Here is a 25,046-nt window from a genome sequence, read left to right as displayed (position 1 = left end):
CTATAGTAAACAACCAAACTGAATATTTGAGTGCACTATTTATAGTTCAATACAAAAACAGTATATATAAAGTGAGATATTGTTCCTTCAATTAATGTGGAACAGGGCTGTATGAGACATAGAGAGGTTAAGAAATACAGTACAGATAAAAGGGGAGACAATCACACCTGGTCTCCCCTTACTCTATATGAAGCACAACAACGTTTACAAGGAAGCATGTCTATCACCTGCCTGCAAGGCAAACGTACATATCCTCCAATCCCTATTATACTGTAGCTGCTCTAAATGACATGAATAGTCTCACAATACTGTATAGAAAAGGAGGAAAACGTATTAGTTAGGAGTGTCAGGAAATCAAGAGATTCCCTAGGTGCACATGTGAGGTGTTGGGGTTGTGTTAGTTTCTGACCCTCGTATGGACCAGTCAGCAGCTAGGCCTGGTTAAATAATCAGACTGGAAACCCAGAGGATTAAAGCTGCAGGTTTGCAGGTTATTCTGCTGCTGGGTTGTGTAGTTCTCAAATAAAGACAACAACAGAACACACATGCAGTTTCTGTTTTAGCGATTGGTAATGAAGTTGTTTTGGCTAGGGGGTACGGTACATTTAAAGAAAACCTGGACACAAAGTAAAGAGAACTCTTGGGGAAACTCTAAGGGGAAAATGCAATGCACTTTCTAAAAAATGAAAAGTGAAGACAGACACCGTTAATCTGCATCACAAAAATATTCTGTTATTCATCGGAAGTGAAATGCGTCTCTGGCATCCAACATTTGTCGAACAGATGGCAAAACAAATGCAGCATAGGCATCAAATAATACTTTCTTCATAAGCCACTCAATTTTGGGTTGCAGAAGTCTGTGGATGATTCAGTACCTCTAGGCATGGATAATAGTTTTTTCCATAGAGAAAGTATGTCAGTGCTTCTATACCATACTGCCATCCAGGCAACCCTTCCCAGCCTTTCCCCAAGCCAAAAACAAAGACTATCACCCATATGGCAGATGCTAGTTTTGGGCTGATGGCCCCCTGAATCTCAATTTAAATGTAAAATGGCACCAGATTCTGTGGGAGACCCAGGCTATGGGGCAACCTGGAAATGAGATACAGGATGGATGCATAGAGGATGGAGCGATGGAGGGAGAGGCATCTTCTCACGATGGAAGGAGATTATTTTATAGCCATACAATGAAGACTCTTAGACAAATCATTTGATGAATTGTAGTTGTAGTAGTAGTAAGACACTACACTTCAAGCAAGGACTATTCGGCACTATCATACCACTTCTTCTCAGTGCTTCTAAATATCACATTTGATCGTTAAGAAAAAATGATTTTCTTTCTCCAGGTCAGTTGCTTCTAATCCATCCCATCATCCCTCATCATTGATTCATAATGTGCTGTGCTGTTTATCATCCTCACACCATTATGTCAGTAATACCTTCTGTTGCTGGACCTAGACTAGCCAATTAAACTAAACTCCAGGAATTTACGATGGAGTTGAGCGGTGACTAGTGAGGGAGAACTGGAGACTCCGATGTCACATAAAATGAACATCAGTACCCACAGAATAGCCCACAATTACACATAAAAAAATTCGATGTAATTGCGGGCTATTGTCGGGTGCTGAAATCAGTAGTTTTTGATAAAAACATCATTTTATGAGACGTCGGTGCTCAGGTCCGCCCACACCAGTCACCACTCAACTCCATTGTAAATCGTGGAGTTTAGTTTAGTTGGCTAGACCTAGGCACACATTCTTCTTCAGCTCAATCAATACTTTCCTCTAGAGGGCAACATAATCATTAGACGAAGGTTTATGCTGACCAAGTGTTTATCCTTTATGAGCTTGTTAAAGGCTAGAACACACACGCACATACTCAGACACGTGCACGCGCACGCACACTCACCCACACGTACGCACGCACACACACACAATGTAAAGTGTCAAGGTGGTGAAAGATAACCCCATACAGAGTTCATTACCGGTACATGGAAATAACCGGTGGTGGTCAGCAATGAGACGTCTGATACTGTACATCAAACAATATCCATGATGATGCCTCAGGCCGGTGTTCCATCACATAATGCCTCCCCGTCAGAACGTGTTCCCCCTACTGATCTCAGATCGGCAGAGTGAGATTTTGGAGCTAAACTCTGAAAATACACCTCAATTGGTTTCAAAAACTGAAGGAGCAGCATGTTCAACCAGTTAGTTACTGTGGTTAGATAGCTTGCTAGCTATGAAACATTAACCCTTTGTGATTTCATGCACAAATTACACAAAACATGGATGTAGTAGTACCAGAGTCTTTGAAAAAAAAATACCATCACAAGTATTCAGGAGCATGGTAGTAGGTTCCTGGTATCTCAGTTGACATTAGCAGTGTCGAAATGTGGACATTACATGTAGTACCTCTAAAGGCGCAGGTAGCTTAGTGGTTAAGAGCGTTGTGCCAGTAACCGAAAGGTCGCTGGTTCTAATCCCCGCGCCGACTAGGTGATAAATCTGTCGATGTGCCCTTGAGCAAGGCACTTAACCCTAATTGCTCATGTAAGTCGCTCTGGATAAGAGCGTCTGCTAAATGACGTAAATGTAAATGTAAAGAGATTGCCACAGATGCACTGCAATGTACTGGCACAGATATGTCAAAACTACATAGAGTGTATGTGGTAATTTAAATGTGGCACAACACGGTATTCCCTGCCTCACATAAACTTGGGGAGCCCCTATAGACAGCCAACTACGGGCTCTCTCAGTCACAACAACTTAGAGGGAAAGGAAAGTCATCAAAAAGGGATGAGGCGTCCGGTCGCCTCCCTGCCCTACTTTCAGTAATCAAATCCCCATCTCAACCCAACCCTCAACAGGAAAATCTACAGACAGAGAGTGGAACATTTTTAAGTGTGACACGCTGCTAAGGGACATAAGAGCCTTCAAACATCTGGTGAGTCTGAGTGTCCTAAATCCATTACTAAAACCACCTCAGTCAAACAAGTATGTCATAAATGTTTGTTGAAATTCATGTACATCTGAGTTGGTGTTTTGTGTCTTTATTCATTCATTTATGTTGAAGGTTGGGCATCAAGTCCCAGCCAACATCATGTCTAGTTTAGTGGATCCATGTCTGTGAAATGTTAAGTTGTCTATGTCTAGTTTCTATTGTCTATTGCCTAAAGAAACTACAGTCACCATTCAGATATCATTGGTCAAATTGCAGTGAAAGCTAACAAGACAGGGAGAATAATGACGTTCACACATCCCCAGTCCAGGCCAGAGCAGATGACGTCTGATATTGATGATGGATGTGTGCTGGGTCAGGGTCCAATGTCAAAGTGCACAGGTCAAAGTTTACTGAGGAGGAGGACCGAAAGCAACCAAGGTTATTCCAACAGATACAACTATAAATCAAGGGTTAAGACATAATGGGCAAAAACGATGGGCAGGTGATTTGCCATGTTTGCGCAGGAGAACAGAATTGACAAAGAAATAATGAGAATGATATACTGTACAGACTGTATGCCCACCTCAGGCAGACAGAAATGTATCTGTTAAGGACCCAAGGGCAGATTATATATCATAAATCAAAATACTCTCTTCAATTCTCATCAGATTTTAATTGTTATTACAGCTAATGGTCAAACAAAGTATATTTGATGATAGCACATTCTGTATAGGTTTACTGTACCACCCATTTATACAACTGGCTAGCTACACCAATGCACAACTACTTGTCATTCTGTACAATACCATTTCCTCACCATTTTAAAATGCCCCAGTGCTTCCCATTTAGTTTATTGGATAATATCATTGATCTACACCTAGTACTAAAATATAGTTTATGATCTGTTGTCACATTTATGGAATCTGGTTGATGGTTGCTGGGTGTGTAGATAAATATAGAATGTCTCAATGGGTTTGAGCATGGTGCTGACGCCAAGGATTGAGGGTTTGATTCTGAATTCAGGAGCATTGGATGCCTAACAATACAAGTTTGGAGGATAAGGAACATATCTTAAACCATCATTAAATCAATGCCCATTGTTAGATTAATTTGTATTTTAAGAATAATGACTAAAGGATTTCACCCCAAATACAGTATAAATGTTAGAATTATCATGTAGTGTCAACCCACTAACAGAGGGGGCGGTACTAAACATTCAAGGGTGAAGGGCGAAGGGCGAAGGCGGAAACTGTTTAGAAAAGCCACCTAAAGGTGGGAGGAGTCAAGTTCAGGAGGTATAAAACAGAGTGTATGTGTTTTTGGCGCAAGAGCTCTCCATGAATAAAAATACAGATAATTATTGTGGGTTGTGGACCTTGAATCATTGATGATTAAAACCAGAGCCTTACAACCTCTGGTAATGATTCAAGCTTAGGTTGAATTAGAGATAGAAATTCTCGTGACACCATTCATTTCTTATTGGATATATTCTCCTATTTCCAGGCATAAGGGTAATCACAGATTGATGGAGTGGACTGCACTGATCTCTCCTTTTTAAAGCGTGTCTTTGTGTCTACTGAAGAGTCCTAAATAGACCATAATGCCACACCACAGAACGTCACTTGTTTTCCAAGGTGGACAATGTGCTAGTGCAGCAAATAGCCCACTTGATAAGGCGCCAGCCAATATCTTGACACTGTGGATTGAAAACAGCTGTAACATAACAGGGCAGTTTCCTAATAAAGTGTTAAGGGAACCTTTTCTCTGTATGGGGGTGGTAGTGGTCTGTAGCTGAACGACGATGTACTAGTGCTATTGTATACTGCAACAATTACAGTATTCACAGCTGAGTTGACATGCTGTTGCCTCAGGGGGAAAGCTGTTGAAATGTTGTCTCCTGCTGACTAGACAACACTACCTTTACCAAACAGGCAGGAGGGTTGCGTCCCAAATGGCACCCTATTCAATTTATTGTGCACTACTTTTGAACAGGGCCTATCGGGCTCTGGTCAAAAGTAGTGCACTGTGTAGAGGATAGGATGCCATTTGGGATGCAGCCTTATACTGAGGATTTGGGATAACAAGCTCACTGATGACCGATATGTTCATGTGGTTTCATGTGCAGCACCATTAAATGTCATGAGAAAATATTGCCTGAACTGCGTTTCGCTGCTCCACACAAATTTAAGCTACACTCTACATAATTTATGGTCACACTACAAGACAAAAGTAGAAGCATTGCTGGCAGTATTTGTTCTGAATGCTGCCAGAAATACTGTGAGGAATACTGCCACTAAGGTTCACTAAACCTGACAGGAAAATGAATCAAATGAAGCCAACAAAGTTAAAGTCATCACAATCTGTGATGTGAATTTATACCATGTGTTTCTAAAATGTTTGTCCACAAACTGGAAACGTATTCATAAAGTGTTTCAGAGGAGGAGTGCTGATCTAGGATCAGGTCACGCCTGTCCATATAATGTTGTTCATTATTATGTAAAAGACAGAAATGATCCTAGATCAGCACTCATACTCTGAGACCCTTTATGAATACAGGCCTAAGCTTGTTTTGTCATAGAAAATGAAGCCAAGAGAGATTCCTCACCCCCAAGGCCGGGTCGAAGGCGATTATCATAGCCATCTAGAAGTCTGTCAAGGATCCGTGTGAAGAGAGTGATGTTGTTCTTGAAGGCATCTGTTGTAGGATCAGCAATGACCGGCCTGGGAGACAGACAAGAGTGTCAGATTGACAAGGCCTTTCCACAGTTATTCCAGAGGGAATGAAAGAGAGAAGATCAATAAAAAAAGGTAATAGAACATGCACTGACACACACACACACACACACACACTCACACACAGACACACACACACACAAATCTCCCCCTTTCCCAAGCATTCTCCCAGATGATCCAGTTCAATGCTGAACATTTGTGTGCAATCTGATCTTGGAGCAAAAACACAATTGAATATACAAATGTGACCCGTTTCAGGAAGTCAGGCGTATGACGCACATCAGTACTTTACATGAGAGGCTTTTGTATGTAATACTTTTTTTTTTTTTATCGAAATGCGTTTTGGGGCAAAAATGCCTTCTGGAACATGTGATCTTTCACATACGTTAATAACAAACGTGTATGCCATCTGTAAATATGAATACAATTGTTAAATTACAAGCCTAGTTGGTTTAGCCATGTAAAAAGACAGGAACCTTACCACTAGCCATGATTGGCTGAGATAATGGATGGGCTGGACATGTCAAGAGATGAGTTCGGATTGGTCTGCCATGTAGTATGTTTCTGTTTATAACATGAGCTGCTCAGTGTGTGTAGATAATCCTTGCTACCGAGGCTTTTTTGAAATATATAATGTTAGCTATGGAGAGCTGCAAAAGTGTTGCTACTGCTCTCAACATCATTACTGCCCTAGATTTTGCAGGCGCTATTGACAAAGATCAGTGGGAAAAAGTTGTGATGGACTACTTTCTGCACACGGTGTGAACCGGAGTGAATTGACACAATGGGCCAAACAAGCGTTCATCTATGTATACAGGTAAGAGTCTAGCTACATTTTCAGATATTATACGTTTCTAATTTTGTCAGAAAGTTGTTTTTATTGCAAGTTAAAGCGTACTGTTAGCTAGCGAGCGGACGTTAGCTTGCTGGCTCGCTAGCTAACGTTACGTGTATGATCTGTGTAGTAATATTATTAATATCTCAGAAATCTATTTGCATTTCTAGTTATAGCCTAATGTTAGCTAGCTAGCTAACATTGAACCTAGTTGGTTAGCTTTAGCTACCTACAGATTCATACTACAGCATTTCATGCATGGTGGCTAGCTATTGCAATCTGTTTGTACTGTAGCTATGGGTTGGGATTATGGTTAATTGATTAGCTAGCTAGCTACATGTCTAAACAAAATACTCCACTTCGCCAGATGATTACAAGACCCATCAAGTTAGCCAGGTGTGATTACATTTACATTTTACATTTTAGTCATTTAGCAGACGCTCTTATCCAGAGCGACTTACAGTTAGTGAATACATATTTTTATACTGGCCCCCCGTGGGAATCGAACCCACAACCCTGGCGTTGCAAACGCCATGCTCTATCAACTGAGCTACATCCCTGCCGGCCATTCCCTCCCCTACCCTGGACGACGCTGGGCCAATTGTGCGCCACCCATGAGTCTCCCGGTCGCGGCCGGCTGCGACAGAGCCTGGATTCGAACCAGGATCTCTAGTGGCACAGTTAGCACTGCGATGCAGTGCCTTAGACCACTGCGCCACTCAGGAGTAGGTGGTGATTACAGCCATCTATTGCATTTCATGAACATGTGTACATATCTAGACAATAGTGATCCATCCACTTAGCTAGATGTGGCTGGGGGGTGGTTATAGCATTTATTTCACATGACCCATCAATTTAGACAAGTGTGTCTGGGTAAGCATCATCTAATAATTATACAATATTTATATTATATTAATATGCCATTTAGCAGACGCTTTTATCCAAAGCGACTTACAGTCACATGTGCGTAAATGTTTACGTATGGGTGGTCCCGGGGATCGAACCCACTACCCTGGTGTTACAAGCACCATTCTCTACCAATTAAGCTACAGAGGACCACTATCTGCACACATTCTATTTTTTGTATATTTTACTATGTAAATATGCACGTAACCATTTCACTGTACTGTTTACACCTTCTGTATCCTGTGCATGTGACAAATAAATGTTGATTTTATTCGATATAGTGTGTGTTTACCAGAGATGGTAATGTGAAAAACAACAAGACCTGCACCAAAGTCAGATTAGGATATAGGCCAAGGACTAGATAAAGAGTATTTTTACTACTACTTTTTGCTCCTACTTTCACCACTTTTAGTCTTAATCTTTGGTTGTTTATTACACTACCTTACTCACTCTGTTTAGCACATGGCCTCACATGTAAATCCTTAAAGAAATGGGTGGGGCTAAGGCTTAAGAGGGTGTGAACGATGTTGAATAGGTGTAAAGAAAGAAGAGCTCTCCAGTAGATGTACCAAAACATTCAAGGGACATTTTCTCAAAAGTGGGGTTATAAGTGTATTAACTTTCAAAGCAAAATTACTTTCCCATTGTTCCTCAACTGCAGTGTATGATATACAATTTTGTAGTTCTGAGTCTCTACTTTAATCTAATGTAAAAACCACCATTTAAAATGTTGCTACATAAGACCGAATTGAGATGGTGGGTCACAAATGTCATCAGAGCTGTATGTATATTCATGAATCCAATAATCGGAAGATGCGTAATTAAATTAAATGCACGTGTTTGATGTGGATAATTTATTGGTTAATCAATTGACTGACATATTGGTTTCTTGATTGATTGTATGCTAATATCAGTCTACAATCTATATTCATGAACACTGTTGACACAGTGAGTCAAGTGCAAAATGCCATAAATGTTGCAACCATGAGACTTCCTAGTCAATTTGAGAATTACACTAAGTTACTACGATATGCTGTGTCACAAAATGAAAAGAGCATGCCCCGATATGTGTAGATTACAATGGCCATACAGTACAATGTCTCACTTTACAAAGTGTCCCAATATGTATTTCCATGGTAGTTAAATAGGTACAATTGAGATAACTGAGTGATCTCATGGAATGTCATTCCTTGAGCATTGAAATTAAGTGCTATTTGCATATTAGTGACCCATGCTCTGATGATAAACATATCTTACAGAGTGTGGCTTTAGTGATGAGCACTTCTCCATGGCATCATGATGTGAGCACAGTTTTTTCTGATTGAGAACAGTGGCTGTACTTAATCGCCACCCATAGGAACCTAATCCGATAATTACCGCACTTCATTGATTTCAAAAAGCCCCCCACGTCGACAAAGCCTGATGTTCACCATACTAAATACATAGGCTATACCTATAAGGTAGGCTACTAAAGCACGTAATATGCCAACATTGTATTATTGTAGTCTACAAAACTAAAGGAATACGATTAGGAGAAAATGTGATTTCCAAACCCTAGATGTAGTGGTACTCTATACGTTCAGTTTTACTTTGTAATGTGACAAAACATAATTGATTCATTTTTGTATTATTCAAGGTAACGACTTACCTCGTTTGCCAGAGGACCGTCAAGGAGAGGCAGATGAACAGACATTGAAAAATGTAGTCTCTATTCCTCATAGCTGCATGTAGCCTACACCTACACAGCAGGGAAGACAAGAATGAATGGAACCATAATGGATCAAGCTGGCGATTTTACTTTGCTTTTTCTAGGTCTATTTGTACGGGAATATATTCAAATAGCCTACACAGAATAAACTCAGAGAATAAATACCCAGATAGGCCTACAGTATTACTGGAAATACATCATTTGTATCCGCAGAGGAAAAACGTACATTCATTTAATATTTACAGAATGTTTTCTAGGGAGACTGCAATTAGTATTAATTAATTTCCACTGCCTAACGGAACATGTAGCGTCTAGTGATGAACGAGCTCAAAAGCGCAGTGAACGAGTTCAACCACAGTTCCGAAATCCCTTGCTTCTGTGCAGAAATGTGTGACTTCTGTGCAGAAATGTGTGAGGGATATCCCCACTGAGATAAACTCTACATGATATCTAGGCTAGGCTACTACTGGCTACTATCGGCGGAAACAGACAGGAACTGTATCAAATCATTCTCATCACTAAACGACTTTTCATCAGCGAGGAGACTCACCTGGAATGCAGGGAGTTGCCTAATTGAAGCAATTATCAGCACAGAAATTGAGCCAGATGTGAAAGTTGAACCCAATGGAACCACTACCGTGTGCTGTCAAGATGGAATAAGCGCGCGCGCATATATAACAAGAGCGAGCCTTATACATTCAAAACACCAATAATTACAGTTGTGGCCAGTCATGCACTTAATGTCTTTCTATTTTATTAGCTGATGAATTCGTAGTCCTTGAAATCACTGACGTTCAGCGTCTAACATTTTCACATTCTGTTTCCAATTCAGTTCGCGACTCTCTCTCTCTCTCTCTCTCTCTCTCTCTCTCACTCACACACACACACACGTTAAACTACAGAGAAAAATACAGAAATAACGGGTCCTAAAGATAGTTGTTTTGTATCCACTCAAAGGTTTTAAACAGATGTAACAATTTTGCAATGAACAAATGTAATTAGTAGGCGAAGGTTGAGCAATATTTGCTTATACATTTAAAATGAACATTTCCGTAATCTTCATCTAATGGCATAATACTGTGGTATCTGTAATAAAACAGTTATTGTATACACTGCATGGCATTTTATTAATTCTTTAGAGCTCTAAGAAAAAATACAGCAAAGTTGTAACCGCTGTAACTGCTCCAAGAGCAAAAGGCATAGGAGGAGGAATATGACACTCTCTAGTGAAAGCAAGGAGTTGCAATTTTGATTTTACGCTAATTGCATTTTCCACATAGCAGATCTATATTTCAAAGTAGAGATGAATGTTGATACTTCCAAGAAGAAGAAGAAAAATACACGTTTTTTGGAGATCACTTCCATCTGTAGGCTTACTCTACATATTTGCACTTTTGAATGATGGAAATGCATAAACTGCCTCATTCCGTCTATGTAGGCCTAGTCTACAGTAAAATACTATTTTTTAGCATATCATAACTATCAGATACATTGATTATGTCTCCAGTTTCTTATATAAAACTACATTTAGAGCAAAGGCCATGTGTGGCACAGTGACATGTAGGTGGCTTGTGAGTGGGTGGGTGAAATAATTTGAATGGTGAGGAGGTTAATACTGTATGAATGAAGACCAACATTAAAACGGTTACATTGACAAGATGAGAACAAGATTCAACTGTTCATAACTCCTTAGCTGAGAGACATCCCCAAAAATTACTTATTGTTTAAACAGGGAAAAGAATGGTTGTCTAAACGTGTAAGGAATAAACACACCACCTATCAATCAATTAATCAATACATCTCACAATTCAATATAACCTTTGGGGGCAAAATAACCTAGAGCACTGTCACTACATTTACAGTACCTGTCAAAAGTTTGGACACACCTACTCATTCAAGGGTTTTTCTTTATTTTTACTATTTTCTACATTGTACAATAGCAGTGAAGACATCAAAACTATGAAATAACACATATGGAATAATGTAGTAACCAAAAAAGTGTTAAACAAATCAAACTACATTTTATATTTGAGTTTCTTCAACGTCGCCACCCTTTGCCTTGATGACAGCTTTGCACACTCTTGGCATTCTCTCAACCAGCTTCATGAGGTTGTCACCTGGAATGCATTTCAATTAACAGGTGTGCCTTCTTAAAAGTTAATTTGTGGAATTTATTTCCTTCTTAATGTGTTTGAGACAATCAGTTGTGTTGTGACAAGGTAGAGGGATATACAGAAGATAGCCATATTTGGTAAAAGATCAAGTCCATATTATGGCAAGAACAACTCAAATGACATTTTAAATGTTAGTCATTTAGCAGCCGCTCTTATCCAGAGCGACTTAGTGAGTGCATTCATTTTTTCATACCATATTTAGAATTCAAGGCACACTTAACCAGCATGCCTACCACAGTATTCTGCAGCGATACGCCATCTATCATTTGTTTTTAAACAGGACAATGACCCAACACACCTCCAGGCTGTGTAAGGGCTATTTTACCAAGAAGGAGAGTGATGGAGTGCTGCATCAGATGACCTGGCCTCCACAATCCCCCCGACCTCAACACAATTGAGATGGTTTGGGATGAGTCGGACTGCAGGGTGAAGGAAAAGCAATCAACAAGTTTTCAGCATATGTGGGAACTCCTTCAAGACTGATGGAAAAGCATTCCAGGTGAAGCTGGTTGAGAGAATGACAAGAGTGTGCAAAGCGGTCATCAAGGCAAAGGGTGGCTATTTGAAGAATCTCAAATATAAAATATATTTTGATTTGTTTAACACTTTTTTGGTTACTACATGATTCCATTTGTGTTATTTCATAGTTTTGATGTCTTCACTATTATTCTACAATGTAGAAAATAGTACAAATAAAGAAAAACCCTTGAATGAGTAGGTGTGTCCAAACTTTTGACTGGTACTGTATGTTAATATCAACCAGCACATGCAATGACTTTAGATTTTGCCTGTTCAAATGTGTCCGTTTGTGTGACCATACTGCTACCCGGATGTCACCATCCAACGCTATCTGTGCACACTCTCCTACCTTTCTCCTCCTCTGTCGTTTCTCCCCTCCCATCTGCTGAATCTTTCTCCCACCCTTTTCCTTGATGCCGCTACTTCCACCCTTCTCTTTGCCCTCTCCTCATTCTCTGTGTCCTCTCACTTCCAGGCCAATATGGTGTCAGACACCTTGGTAGCTGACAGACCAAGGTTGCGGGCAGCTGAGGAAAAAATGGAGGGAAACAAACCAGCTGTCAAGTGGACCGTCCTTCAGACTTAATATTGATTATTTGGAGAAATATATTAAACAATACTAAAAGCTGTAGATTGGTTCCATCTAGTTTGATGGACCATTAAATGGCCAGCGAGCATGTGAGATTTGGTTCTTAGTTCCAATACTAGGTTAAAACACATGTACATTCTTGTAGTACTAGTACGGTATAAGACTATGATATTACAATAACTGATTTATAACCTTTAACCTTAGAAGTCCAACCCACCCTTTCATCACAACACAATTTCCCCCCAGCAGTGAGCTATTACTGCAGCTAATCTCCTGAGAAGGCTGTCATTCCAGGCCAGGGGGCTGTTTCATTGATCCCATTACTGGACATACCTGGGAGTCTGTGACCGGTCATCAATGGCACTTTCATTCTCATTACCGTGTCCTTTAAGGGCCCTATACCCACTGTCAAGTCAAGCCTGGAATGAACCGGGTACACTAACTCCATGGATGAAAGGAAGACCAGTCTGGAAGGAAGAATACAGTTCAATGAGGTCAAGCAAATCTTAGAATCCACGGGACTCCCTTGGTAAAGAACACTTTATACTAACCAGAAAAAGATCATGAGCAAACCACAAGTTTTTATGGCACATCATTTGTATTGCTAAGTGTGGCATCACATTAAGCTTACTGGACTCATGGGTTCATCTCTGGAAAAGATGTCTGAGTGACACGACAAGATTAATAATGTAGCAGAAGGAATCTGGATAGGAATTGAAGGTGTGATTTGCAGGTTTGAGGAATACTTGCCGAAATGTGCCCTCCCTCCCCTGAATGATGTTTCACTTGCCGCCAGTGATGTTGATGGAGATGACAGCATCCTCTGTTGGAGAAAAATATTACTGTAACTCTCAACCTATCACTTCCCATGTTTAAAAAAAAATCTTTATAAAGAAATATACTCACCTCATTTTACCATCTAAAACTCATAAAATGAACTTTACTCAGAATGTTTATCATCTAAATTGTTCCTCACAGTATAGCTATATCATCTGTGAGGGGAAGATTGCAATATTAACAGTTGAACTTGAGCCAGCCAAGACATTTACACTATTTCAACGTGTATCAAAAATAGACACATTATTACATATTCTAATTTGCTTGCTGAGGTGATATAGGGCATTCATGTGTTTACGTTATTATAAAATGGCAAGATAAGATGCTACAGTAATTGTGTATCTAAACTAGACATGCTGGAATTATTTGAGCAAAACGTATAACAAGGGTAATCAACATTAAGCAGGGATTTATGAGAACACACAAATCACACACTTAAATCAGCCGCACATTATCATCATTTTGGTCAGCTGATCCCACACATGTTGCTGGAACTGCCAGACCAGTCTCTCGCATGTTGCCTCGGCAACAAGCTGTGCAGAAGACAGATGAAGAGGCTGTCGAGGGTCTGTGACACTGATAAAGATCCCACTGCTTCATGAGAAAAGATAAGCCGTGTTATATCTTCACAGGTAGCAAGGACTCAGGAGGCGAAGTATGTGGTCTTTGTGTGTGTGGTGGTGGGATGGGTGTGTGTATGTGTGTGTGTGAGACAGAGAGAGAGTGTGTGCAATGTGTGTGTGTGTGTGTGTGTGTGTGTGTGTGTGTGTGTGTGTGTCAAAGAGAGAGTGTTTGTGTGTGTGTGTGTGTGTGTGTGTGTTTGTGTGTGTGAGACAGAGAGAGAGAGAGTGTGTGTGCGTGTGTGTGTGTGAGAGAGAGTGAGTGAGTGAGAGAGCGAGAGAGAGCGAGAAATAGAACAAAAACAAGAGATAGAGATGTGAAGAGGTTGCAAGTCTAATGGGTTCAATGGAGTATGTATAATTATTTAATTTGTAACACAATTGGCTTATTAATTCAATGTACTTTGTATATTATTATGATAATGTTACAGGATGTTCTCTAATGTAATACATTCATTTCTCGCCCTTTCTTTTCTCCTTGTCAGACTGTACACTAGTCTTAAAATATCTAAAAAGAAGAGAAAAAGTACTTGCTGTTGACCACTGGCCCATCCTTTGGCAGGTGTAATAGCATCACTGTAAAGTAATTGGAACAGCCGCTCATAATCATCTCTCTTGGGTTCTGGAGGGTCTTATTGTCATAATGGTGGAAATGATCACAAGTGCACCTTCCATCCCACTCACTGCTGCCTGTTTTACAGCAGTACGTCTCATAAGAATCCACTGTCCTCAATTTGTCCAGTGTAAATCGAAGAGAACCAAATTAAGTAATTCTCTAATGAGGGTTGTCTGAGAACTCAGAAATGCCCATTAGATAAATATCGCTGTCAAGGTAATTAAGAACATTTTGGCCATTTTTATGCCATTAGTTAGACCTATAATTCCTGTGCCTGTCTGTCACAAGGATTTGCTCTACACTCTTAGTTCTGAAAGGTTTCTTCGGCTGTCCCCATAGGAGAACCCTTTTTGGTTCCATGTAGAGCCCTTTTTGATTCCATATAGAACCCTTTTTGGTTCCATATAGAACCCTTTTTGGTTCCAGATATAACCCTTTTGGGTTCTTCATAGGCTATGATATATAGGCTAATGCTACTGCACCTTATGCACGACAGGAAAACATAAAAGCCCATAGATGTAGCTATGCTCTCTTGGGTAAGTAAATAAAACAAGCTCCAGGGGGCTACATCATTCGTGGGGGATGACATGTTTACTGTTGCCTTGTTTTTAAATATAATAGGGTCTATTTTAAATTTTTATAATTAGTAGGCTGACACACATATAGCCTTATATACACTGAGTGTACAACACTTTAGGAACACCTGCTTTTTCCATGACAGACTGACCAGGTGAATCCAGGTGAAAACTATGATCCCTTATTGATGTCACTTGTTAAATCCACTTCAATCAGTGTAGATGAAGGGGAGGAGACAGGTTAAAGAAGGATTTTTAAGCCTTGAGACAATTGAGACATGGACTGTGTATGTGTACCATTCAGAGAGTGAACAGGCAAGACAAAATATTTAAGTACCTTTGAATGGGGTATGGTAGTAGGTTCCAGGTGCACCGGTTTGAGTGTGTCAAGAACTGCAACGCTGCAGGGTTTATCACGCTCAACAGTTTCCAGTGTGTATCAAGAATAGTCCACCACCCAAAGGATATCCAGCCAACTGTGGGAAGCATTGGACTCAACATGGGCCAGCATCCCTGTGGAACGCTTTCAACACCTTGTAGTCCATGCCCCGACAAATTGAACCTGTTCTAAGGGGGATGCAACTCCGTATTCGGAAGGTGTTTCTAATGTTTTGTACACTCAGTGTATACAGTGCCTTCAGAAAGTATTCATACCCCTTGACTTAATCCACATTTTGTGTAACAGCCTGAATTCAAAATGGATGAAATAGTTGTAACACAACAAAATGTGGAATAAGTCAAGGGTTATGAATGCCTTCTGAAGCTTTCTAAAGCTTACCTTTCATAATTGTTCCTCGAATGTTTTGCAAGGTGCGCATTAGCCTACCTCTTTCTCTCTCTATTGTTGCTTCATTCCTTCCTTGCTTTCAACAGCTAAATGAAATGTTTCGTTGTGCTGATCTTCATCATTATAATGACATGCTGAATAATATAGGACTAGAATAAGATGCAGATGGCTTTACTTCTCTTCACCAAGAATGAATGTTTATGGGTCTGAATAAATAACTGCTGTAGCCTACCGCCATCGCGCGTTCTGCCTTCTTTAAAACTCTGCCTGAGTTTTATTCGCTGCTGTATTTAATATTCAGCAAACAACAGCTTGCAGCCCTCTTCGAAGAGTATATTAGTATAAGAAACACTTATAAAATATGTCCAGCAACCTATTCTAGTCTAGCTTTTCCTGAGTTTCCAAGAGCTAAGGAGCATTTTTTAAGGAGAGAGGCCAGCGGAGCACAGGTAGACGCTTATCTACCTACCTACCTACCTACCTACCTACCTACCTACCTACCTACCTACCTACCTACCTACCTACCTACCTACCTACCTACCTACCTACCTACCTACCTACCTACCTACCTACCTACCTACCTACCTACCTACCTACCTACCTACCTACCTACCTACCTACCTACCTACCTACCTACCTACCTACCTACCTACCCACCCACCCACCCACCCACCCACCCACCCACCCACCTACCCACCCACCCACCCACCTACCTACCTACCTACCTACCTACCTACCTACCGTCTAGAATATAATTGTGTGCTGTAGTGTTACGATTTCCCTTCACTGGAACTAAGGGGCCTAGCCCTAGACCATTATTGCTCCTCCACTAAACTTTACAGTTAGCACTATGCACTGGGGCAGGTAGCGTTCTCCTGGCATCCGCCAAACCCAGATTCATCCATCAGACTGCCAGATGGTGAAGCATGATTCATCACTCCAGAGAATGCGTTTCCAATGCTCCAAAGTCCAATGGCGGCAAGTTTTACACCACTCCAGCCGCTGCTTGGCATTGCGCATGGTGATCTTAGGCTTGTGTGCGGCAGCTCGGCCATGGAAACCCGAACAGTTCTTGTGCTGACGTTGCTTTCAGAAGCAGTTTGGAACTTGGTAGTGAGTGTCGCAACCGAGGACAGGCGATTTTTATGCGCTTCAGCACTCGGCGGTCCCGTTCTGTAAGTTTGTGTGGCCTACCACTTCGTGGCTGAGCCGTTGTTGCTCCTACACGTTTCCACTTCACAATAACAGCACTTACAGTTGACCAGGGCAGCTCTAGCATGGCAGAAATTTGACGAACTGACTTGTTGGAAAGGTGGCTTCCTATGACGGTGCCACGTTGAAAGTCACAGAGCTCTTCAGTGAGGCCATTCTACTGCCAATGTTTGTCTATGGAGATTGCATGGCGGTGTGCTTGATTTTATACACCTGTCAGCAACGGGTGTGGCTGAAATAACCGAATCCACTAACTTGAAGGGTGTCCACATACTTTGTATACATACTTTTGTATACATAGTGTATATATACAATATATATGGTATTGACGGAGAGAGAAAGACTGTGAGAGAGAGCTCGTGTGCACTGATTTAAAGCAATGATATTCAAGTGATACATTTTCAAACTCTGCAGCTGCAATTAAAAAAAGATCTTTACAATAAAAAAATGATTTGACCCCAGATGGAGATGTGTAAATTAGACAGTCCTTATATATTACTTTAGCATATTATGCTGCAGCAAATGTAGGCCTATCTGTCACAAGAAAAAAAGTTGCCATGATGAGATGATACATGCATTGTGAACTGCGCTACATACTGAGACGCGCTGTCTAGACCCCACCCTAAGCACTGATGATTGATCATGCAGATAGAAGAGAGAAGGCCATAGAGAAGTCAGATTTAGGCATCGCATATCATTTAACAGTTCCATTTCACATTCATATAAATAGTTTATTATAATTTACCGGTTACTTGCAGTTATTTATCCAGGGAAAAGGTTTGGACTGGAAATGTTGGTAAATCTCGGTTTCCGCTATTCAACCCTAATGTAGAACCCTTGTCTCTGTAGAATGCAACGTGACAAAAAGGTTAAATAAAATGATGACATTTGACATACCTTGTTATTCTGGTGTTGTTCATGAATCTGTAAAACATTTGTACAATATTTTGAAATGCATATGATTACCGTTCTCTGACAGAGATGGCAACATGAACTCAGTCATGCTTCACAAATACATAGCTTTTCCTCAGTTACAAGTGTTGCTTATTGGACTCCAATTAAGTATGCACACTAGGAGGAATAAATGCATGAATTAATACATGAATTAATTAAATAGGTTACACACCTACATGGATGGGTCTTGCTGAAATTATTAAGTTTAAATGGTGAAACATGTCATGCACATAATTGAAAAAAATGGAGATGTAGCTTTTGTGTTGCTTTGCTTTTCCTTTACACAAATGGAATGGCAACCCGAAATGCTTCCCCTGTTATGAAACAATAGAAACAGCTGAATTATGAGGTAGGTACAAAATAAAGAACATGTATGTCTTTTCATTTCTAGATGCAATTAGGGAACATGGGCAACTGAAAATGGCACTCCCAAACTTTCAGATTTAACCCCACTTTTATTTGGAATAAATACACCAAACTGAAGAAGTAAACAGACTAAACAGTGAAAAAATCATTAAAGATGAAATTATGAATGTAATGATAAAGTCCATACATAACAATTTTTTCTACCATGTTTAGCTCTTCTCTCCTCCACTAATTCCACAGATGAATCATACACACATGCATGTGAATTAAGATGCCAACCTTGTGACCTTGGCAATGTAATTCCCAGGAGTTAATCTCTCTGCAGCCAGTTGCTAATTTACTTCAGGTTACCAAGGAAACAAACCAAGTGGAATTCTACCACATCTCTTTTTTTGCAGTTCATTGTGTCCTGTTCTCTTCAGTGCTTTTCTCTGAGAATAACATTAATGAGACAAACATGAATTTGCACAAGGGAAAGAACATCAAGCGATGGAGGGGAATTCTTAATATGGGAGATACTGAGTGTTTTTATTTCAGGACATGAAACAGGAAATGCATTAGGCTGTAGGCCTATTTTAAAGTACTACTTAAACAGTTTTTGGGGGGGTATCTGTACTTTACTTTACTATTTATACTTTTACTTCACTACATTCCTAATGAAAATAATGTACTTTTTACTCCATACATTTTCCCTGACACCCAAAAGTACTTGTCACAATTTGAATGCTTAGCAGGACAGGAAAATGGTCCAATTCACACACTTATCAAGAGAACATCCCTGGTCATCTCTACTGCCTCTGATCTGGCTGACTAAACACACATGTGTTGTTTGTAAATGATGTATTGGAGTGTTGGAGTGTGCCCCTGGCTATCAGTAAATAAATAAAAAACAAGAAAATGGTGCCGTCTGGTTTGCTTAATATATGGAATTTGAAATGATTTATACTCTTACTTTTGATACTTAAGTATATTTTAGCATTTGCTTTTACATTTTATACTTTATATTTTATTATATTTAAAACCAAATACTTTTAGACTTTTACTCAAGTAGGATTATACTAGGTGACTTTTACTAGAGTCATTTTTTATTAAGCTATCTTTACTGTTACTCAAGTATGACAATTGGGTACTTTTTCCAAAACTGAGTATAGGTCTATGTGTGTACATTTGTGTGTGAATGCATTTCTGAACTTGTTAGGTGTCCAAGCACCACAGATACTGGAGCCCTCTTGTTCTTGGTAGGGTACAAGATATTAGGCAAACAAAATATTATGTAAGAAAATGTAATACATCCACCCACAACTTTCATTATTCATCACTACCAAAAGATCACAATCAAAATATCTCTGGGTTGATAGTCTATTTCAGTAAAAGGTTGGTAGCATAGACGTTTACATTTTTATAATTCTGTCCCCTTAGGTTAGGCTGCAAGACTCAATATCAATAGGCAAATTCTGACAAAAAACACATACTAAAAACCAGTAAGACTTTATAGTGATTGTTGCTAGATTATTTTCTGTTTATTATGTAATATCATTAAATGTCAGCAGGGGGCATTATAGTAAACATATTAAAGCAGGACAGACCAACTTGTTAACCTGAAGCCCTAAACGGTATACCTTTTATGGAAGTGGAGGAGGAGTGAAGAGGATGTGAGTTGATTTTGGCAGTGGTAGGAAACAAGGTAGAATTCCAATCATTTTAAATAATGAAATATAACCCTTGCTTATGAAAATGAGATGATTACAACTGTCTTTCTTTATTATAATCAAAGAAGCAAATGACTACATGAACAGTCAAAACTGTTGTGGGTCAAGAGAGAAAAAACCCACACAGTACATGCATTTATTATGTCACCCCCAAGACTGTACTCTTGACACAATACTCTGCAAATTGAGACATTTCCTCCTTATTTCACTCCAGTTTGGGGTTGTTGTCGAGTTGCTCACACATAAATATGCCATTTAGCAGACACTTTTATCCAAAGCGACTTACAGTCATGTGTGCATACATTTTTACGTATGGGTGGTCCCGGGGATCGAACCCACTACCCTGGTGTTACAAGCGCCATGCTCTACCAATTGAGCTACAGAGGACCACATTGAGCTACAGCGGTCATCACTGACCGCTGTGACTAACCAGATGCTAACCAGTGAGATGTGTCTGTGTAAAATTGGAATAGCAGCAGCAGGACATAACAAGCGTGAGTCACAGCCCTCAGCCCATTGCCTAGCAGTTGTCAGTGACAAGCGCTCAGCCAACCATCTATGAAGTAATATTTCTTAATTATGTTTTAATTGCTTTGTGAAATTGCAGAGTCAAGCACTGACAAACTGTCAATGTTAATGTTATTTACAGGCAAGATATTATTATTATATTCACACCGTGCTGTCCCTGCAGTTACTTTGCGCTCTGCAGTTTGTAACACTTTAGCCATGAGGGTTAGGAAGTCCAAAAAAGAGAGAACTGGACAGAACTGGAGGGTTGATGTTTGACCTGTGTAAGGGGTTTGAGGAGGATGACTGATGTCCTAATATGGATGTCATTAAACATTTTGTTATACAAACAGATTCACAGATTTCTTTTGTTAAATGCACCACAATACAAGCCTTTTACCAGATAGGGTGCTGAAGAAGAAACATGGCTGGAACATTGACTATATAGCTTAATGGCTGACCACATAACATATAGTAACACAATAAAACCTGCTGAATTCTTTAGGAAGAGAAGATGGAGAAAACAGAACCATCAAATGTTGTAACATATGCACTCTGTTTATTTGGCTGATAGTGATGTCACTTCCTCACCAAGGAACCCAGCATGGGCAACTATGTCGCAATTCTAAAGTGTTAGTCTTGCATAGAGCAATGATAAATATGATCTTGACTACAAAACACAAAACGTCAGTATTTTGTACAAAGACATTCAGTTATTGTTGTATGTACAGTCAGGAGGAGTTCACCATTTTTTGTAAGGGTTGACCTCTTGGAAAGAAGTCATAATGTATTTTTCATTTTATTCCGCCCACGTGTATGCCATCCCAATCCTTATTGCAGTTATATTTCTCTCCTGGGCTTGGTTCTGGTCTCTGGAGGCAGTCCAAAGACGATTATGGATATTTGCTCACATAACTGATTGCACAATAAATCATTTTCAATCTCCAGTGTTTCTCCGAGACAAAACTTCCATTGCTAAGTCATTTACCAAATCTGATTCTCTTCCAATGGCAGTAGATCGAGGAATAGGCTTTATCCCTAAAACAGAAAACAAAGACAAAGCTCTGTACCTGAGTCCAGTATAACAGTAATCGTTAAAGCCATACAAACGGGTGGAGGAAAGCTTAACGTGATCTCCAAGCTGAAATTATAGTTACCGCATAAGAACACAAACCTCACAAGACTTTTGTGTAAGACACAATTACACTGAAAAGTAACCCCACATATTATTGAACTAAAAATACATATGATAAAAAAATACCTTTGAAAGAGTTATGTGTTTCTGATGACTATGCAACAATGGACAGGGCATTATGAAAACCAACGTATGTCCCATAAATTGAACTATTGACCTTCAGGACCATGTCTCTGAGAACATCTTTAGTGACCAATTTTTTTTAAACTTAAACACTTGGGCGTAACAGTGGTGGACAGTTTATGCCCAGGTTTGCGGTGCGTTAACACATAATATCCACAGGACTGCTTCTTCTAAGCAGTCTCATTTAAATATTCAAGACATAGAACAAACAACACACCGAGGGCCTGTAAAAAAAAATGTAAGAGAGAAAAGAAACAGTGATGTTGATGTGTTTCTTCCTTGAGTCTGGGAAATGCCTCCCTACCTCCCTCCGCTCCCGCTCCAGTGTTGCTAAACACCCAGGGAGATGCTTAAGTATCAGACGTAACCAGTCAACCACGTCTTTATCCTCTTTAAGAGCACTCTGGCTATTTACACTATACTCACTACACTTCCCCTCTGTTCTCCTCTGTTCTCCTCTGTTCTGTCGCTCCCAAACAGCATCCAGGAGCTCTTTACGTAAGACCTAACTTTCATTAGCCGGCCGCCGTCTAGCCTGAGATTGTTTAACAAGCAAGGCGACCCACCGGTGACACCCACATCAATCCCTAGGCAAGGTGTGTTATTGAGACAGAGAAAACAATGGGGACAGCTGGGAAATAGAACACATAGAAATACATCAAAACACCATCTTGCCTGCTGCTAACAAGGTCCTTAAAGAGTGTGTGCTGTTGTACGTGGATGTGTGTTTTGTTAAGGGGACGATGAGTGTGTGTGTGTGTGTGTGTGTGTGTGTGTGTGTGTGTGTGTGTGGTTGGGGGGGCAGAATCAGTTTCACACATGAGTGCATTGAGGAGACATGAAACTGAGGCAAACATCTTCATCTGTCCATCAGCCTCTCTGTTTTGAGCCCCACCTGCAGGAAATGCACTATTACGTCAACAGTGACTGAGGGGCCAACTATGTGTGACCTGTCTGGGTGATAATAGCCACTAGCATTGCAGGAAACCAAGCATCAGGATGATCACCGACCATGCCTCTGCAGGTGACATGACCTCAGCTGGCAACATGAGAGGATAGTTGCCCTCAGGGATAGATTAGACAAAAGGACACTTTTACCGTAAGAGGGGGTCACATGGCTGCTATGGACATGGCACAAGTGTAAAAACTGACCATGTAGAATCCTGTGACTTATCAGTGGAAAGCTGTCCAAAGTTGGCATAGAGACCCTATAAAGACCCTCGACGTTCAAGGCTAACACACTATGAAATGATACCTAACGACCAGAGAGAATTACACACTTTCCCACTTCCTTGCCATCTCAAGTCCCTACCCACTGTGCAAAAACTGGTTGAATCAACATTGTTTCAATTTAATTTGTCAATGTATGGTGATGTGGAATCTACATGGAAAATTCAATGGATTTGAAAAAAGTCCTCAACGTAAACAGTTTTTTTTGGGGTGATATTTAAACCACAGGATTATGTCATAATGGAAACCAATTTTCAACATAGACAAACCTTGTATAAAATATGTTGAATTTGTACCTTTGAAACAATGTCAGATCTTCAACTATAGGCTGGGCAGCACCTCCGACTGGAGAATTGATTTATCTACAGCTACACTTTGGTCTCCCATCCAGGGTTTTAACCAAGATCTGCTCAGCTTTGATATTTGTCACTGACTACTACCAATGTGCTAATGTGAGAATGACTATTGCGAGATCTCTTAATAACTAATTAGATTCACTGTTGCTATAGAAGTCATTCCAAGGGGTAGGTTTAACAGAGCAAATGAAATGCAATCATACTTTATAAGTCATATATCATCAATTATACTATTTAGGCCTATATTGCATGTGCTATCAACAGCTATTGTTTTAAATTCAACCCAGGGTTCAACTAAATATAGACAATACATTTCAAGCTTTGGCTGATTTAAAATGTAATCTTCAAGTTAATAATTAATATGTTGGATTCACATCTCCATCTCAACCAAAAATCTAAGTTAAAGAATAGGACTTAATCAAATCAAACTTCATTCAAAAGTGCATTTACATTTTGTTTAACTTAGATTTTTGGTTGAGATGAAGACGTGAATCCAACATATCAATTATTCATTTGTAGACAAGCTGGATATTGAACTGTGTTTGGTTGTCAATGCAACCAAATATCAACATTTGAAAGAGATGTATTTTCTGCTTGGATAGTTCCATCTCTGCCACTGACTTAGACTGGCTTTAATTCCAATTGGTCTACAAATTAATAAGTCTCCATCTCAACCAAAACTCAACGTTAAAGAATAGGATTAAGCCAGTGGCTCAGATGAAACTATCCAATCATTACATACAGTACATCTCCTTTAAATGTTGATATTTAGTTGCGTTGTCAACCAAACACAATTCAATGTTACTTTTGTAATACAGTAAATAGCATAAAGTTAAGGCTATCTTACAAACTAATGTAACAGTATTTATCCAACCTTAAAATGAGTAACACACCCATGGCCACATTAAGGTTACTGTTACTAAATGTCTTCTTATTTAATCATAGAAAGCGTGCATGTTCAAGATAGCATGCAAAGGTCACAGGTCTGTGGAGATCTTCACAATTGCTATAATAATCTGCACTGAATCTCGAACAGCATTGATCACTTGCACTATGTACTTTTAATGTAATCTCAACTGCAGTCCAGGTCAATTGGTTGTGCTATTCGATGAAGCACAGTGATAACACATTAAGTTGTTGTATAAATACAAAATATCTGACATTGTATTCCCATTTGAACTTGGTTGTGCTTTTAAAATGGCTGAAAGCGCAGTAATAACACATTTAGATGACAACTAAACCAAAAATCAGACATTGTTTTTCCATTGGAATTTGGTTGTGCTTTTAGATGGTTGAAAGCATAGTGATAACACATTGGGAATTTAACAAAATGATTCCTTTCTTTTTGAGTGGGTGAATAAAGGTTGAAATCTTATTGATCAACGTCTCAACCAAATATTACCAACATTTCCACGTTGAAATGACGTGGTGCACTCAGTGGGTAACCAACAGAACTTCTGGGCGTGTCTCTGATGGACTCATGGTAGTGCATGTCATTCTACATTAATGGTAGGAATTTGGATATGGGGAATGACCCTTCCACTGCCCTCTG

The 25,046-nt window shown here is 39.8% G+C and overlaps 1 protein-coding gene across 1 annotated transcript in view; it reads right to left on the bottom strand.

The window, feature by feature from the left end:
- LOC311104793 (gamma-aminobutyric acid receptor subunit alpha-2-like) overlaps positions 1 to 9,136 on the bottom strand; it is a gene marked incomplete at both ends in the record, with an annotated part of 55,201 nt that extends 46,065 nt beyond the window's left edge. The window contains 2 exons of the mRNA XM_084146711.1: positions 5,549 to 5,664; positions 9,066 to 9,136. Coding sequence (XP_084002837.1) covers positions 5,549 to 5,664; positions 9,066 to 9,136 — 187 coding nt within the window. The remainder of the gene's footprint in view (positions 1 to 5,548; positions 5,665 to 9,065) is intronic.
- Between the last annotated feature and the right edge of the window lie 15,910 nt (positions 9,137 to 25,046).

The sequence above is a fragment of the Coregonus lavaretus genome (genome assembly GCF_964263955.1).
Source record: "Coregonus lavaretus genome assembly, chromosome: 29".
In the NCBI taxonomy this organism is placed as follows: domain Eukaryota; kingdom Metazoa; phylum Chordata; class Actinopteri; order Salmoniformes; family Salmonidae; genus Coregonus; species Coregonus lavaretus.
This window is presented reverse-complemented; position numbering and strand designations above follow the sequence as displayed.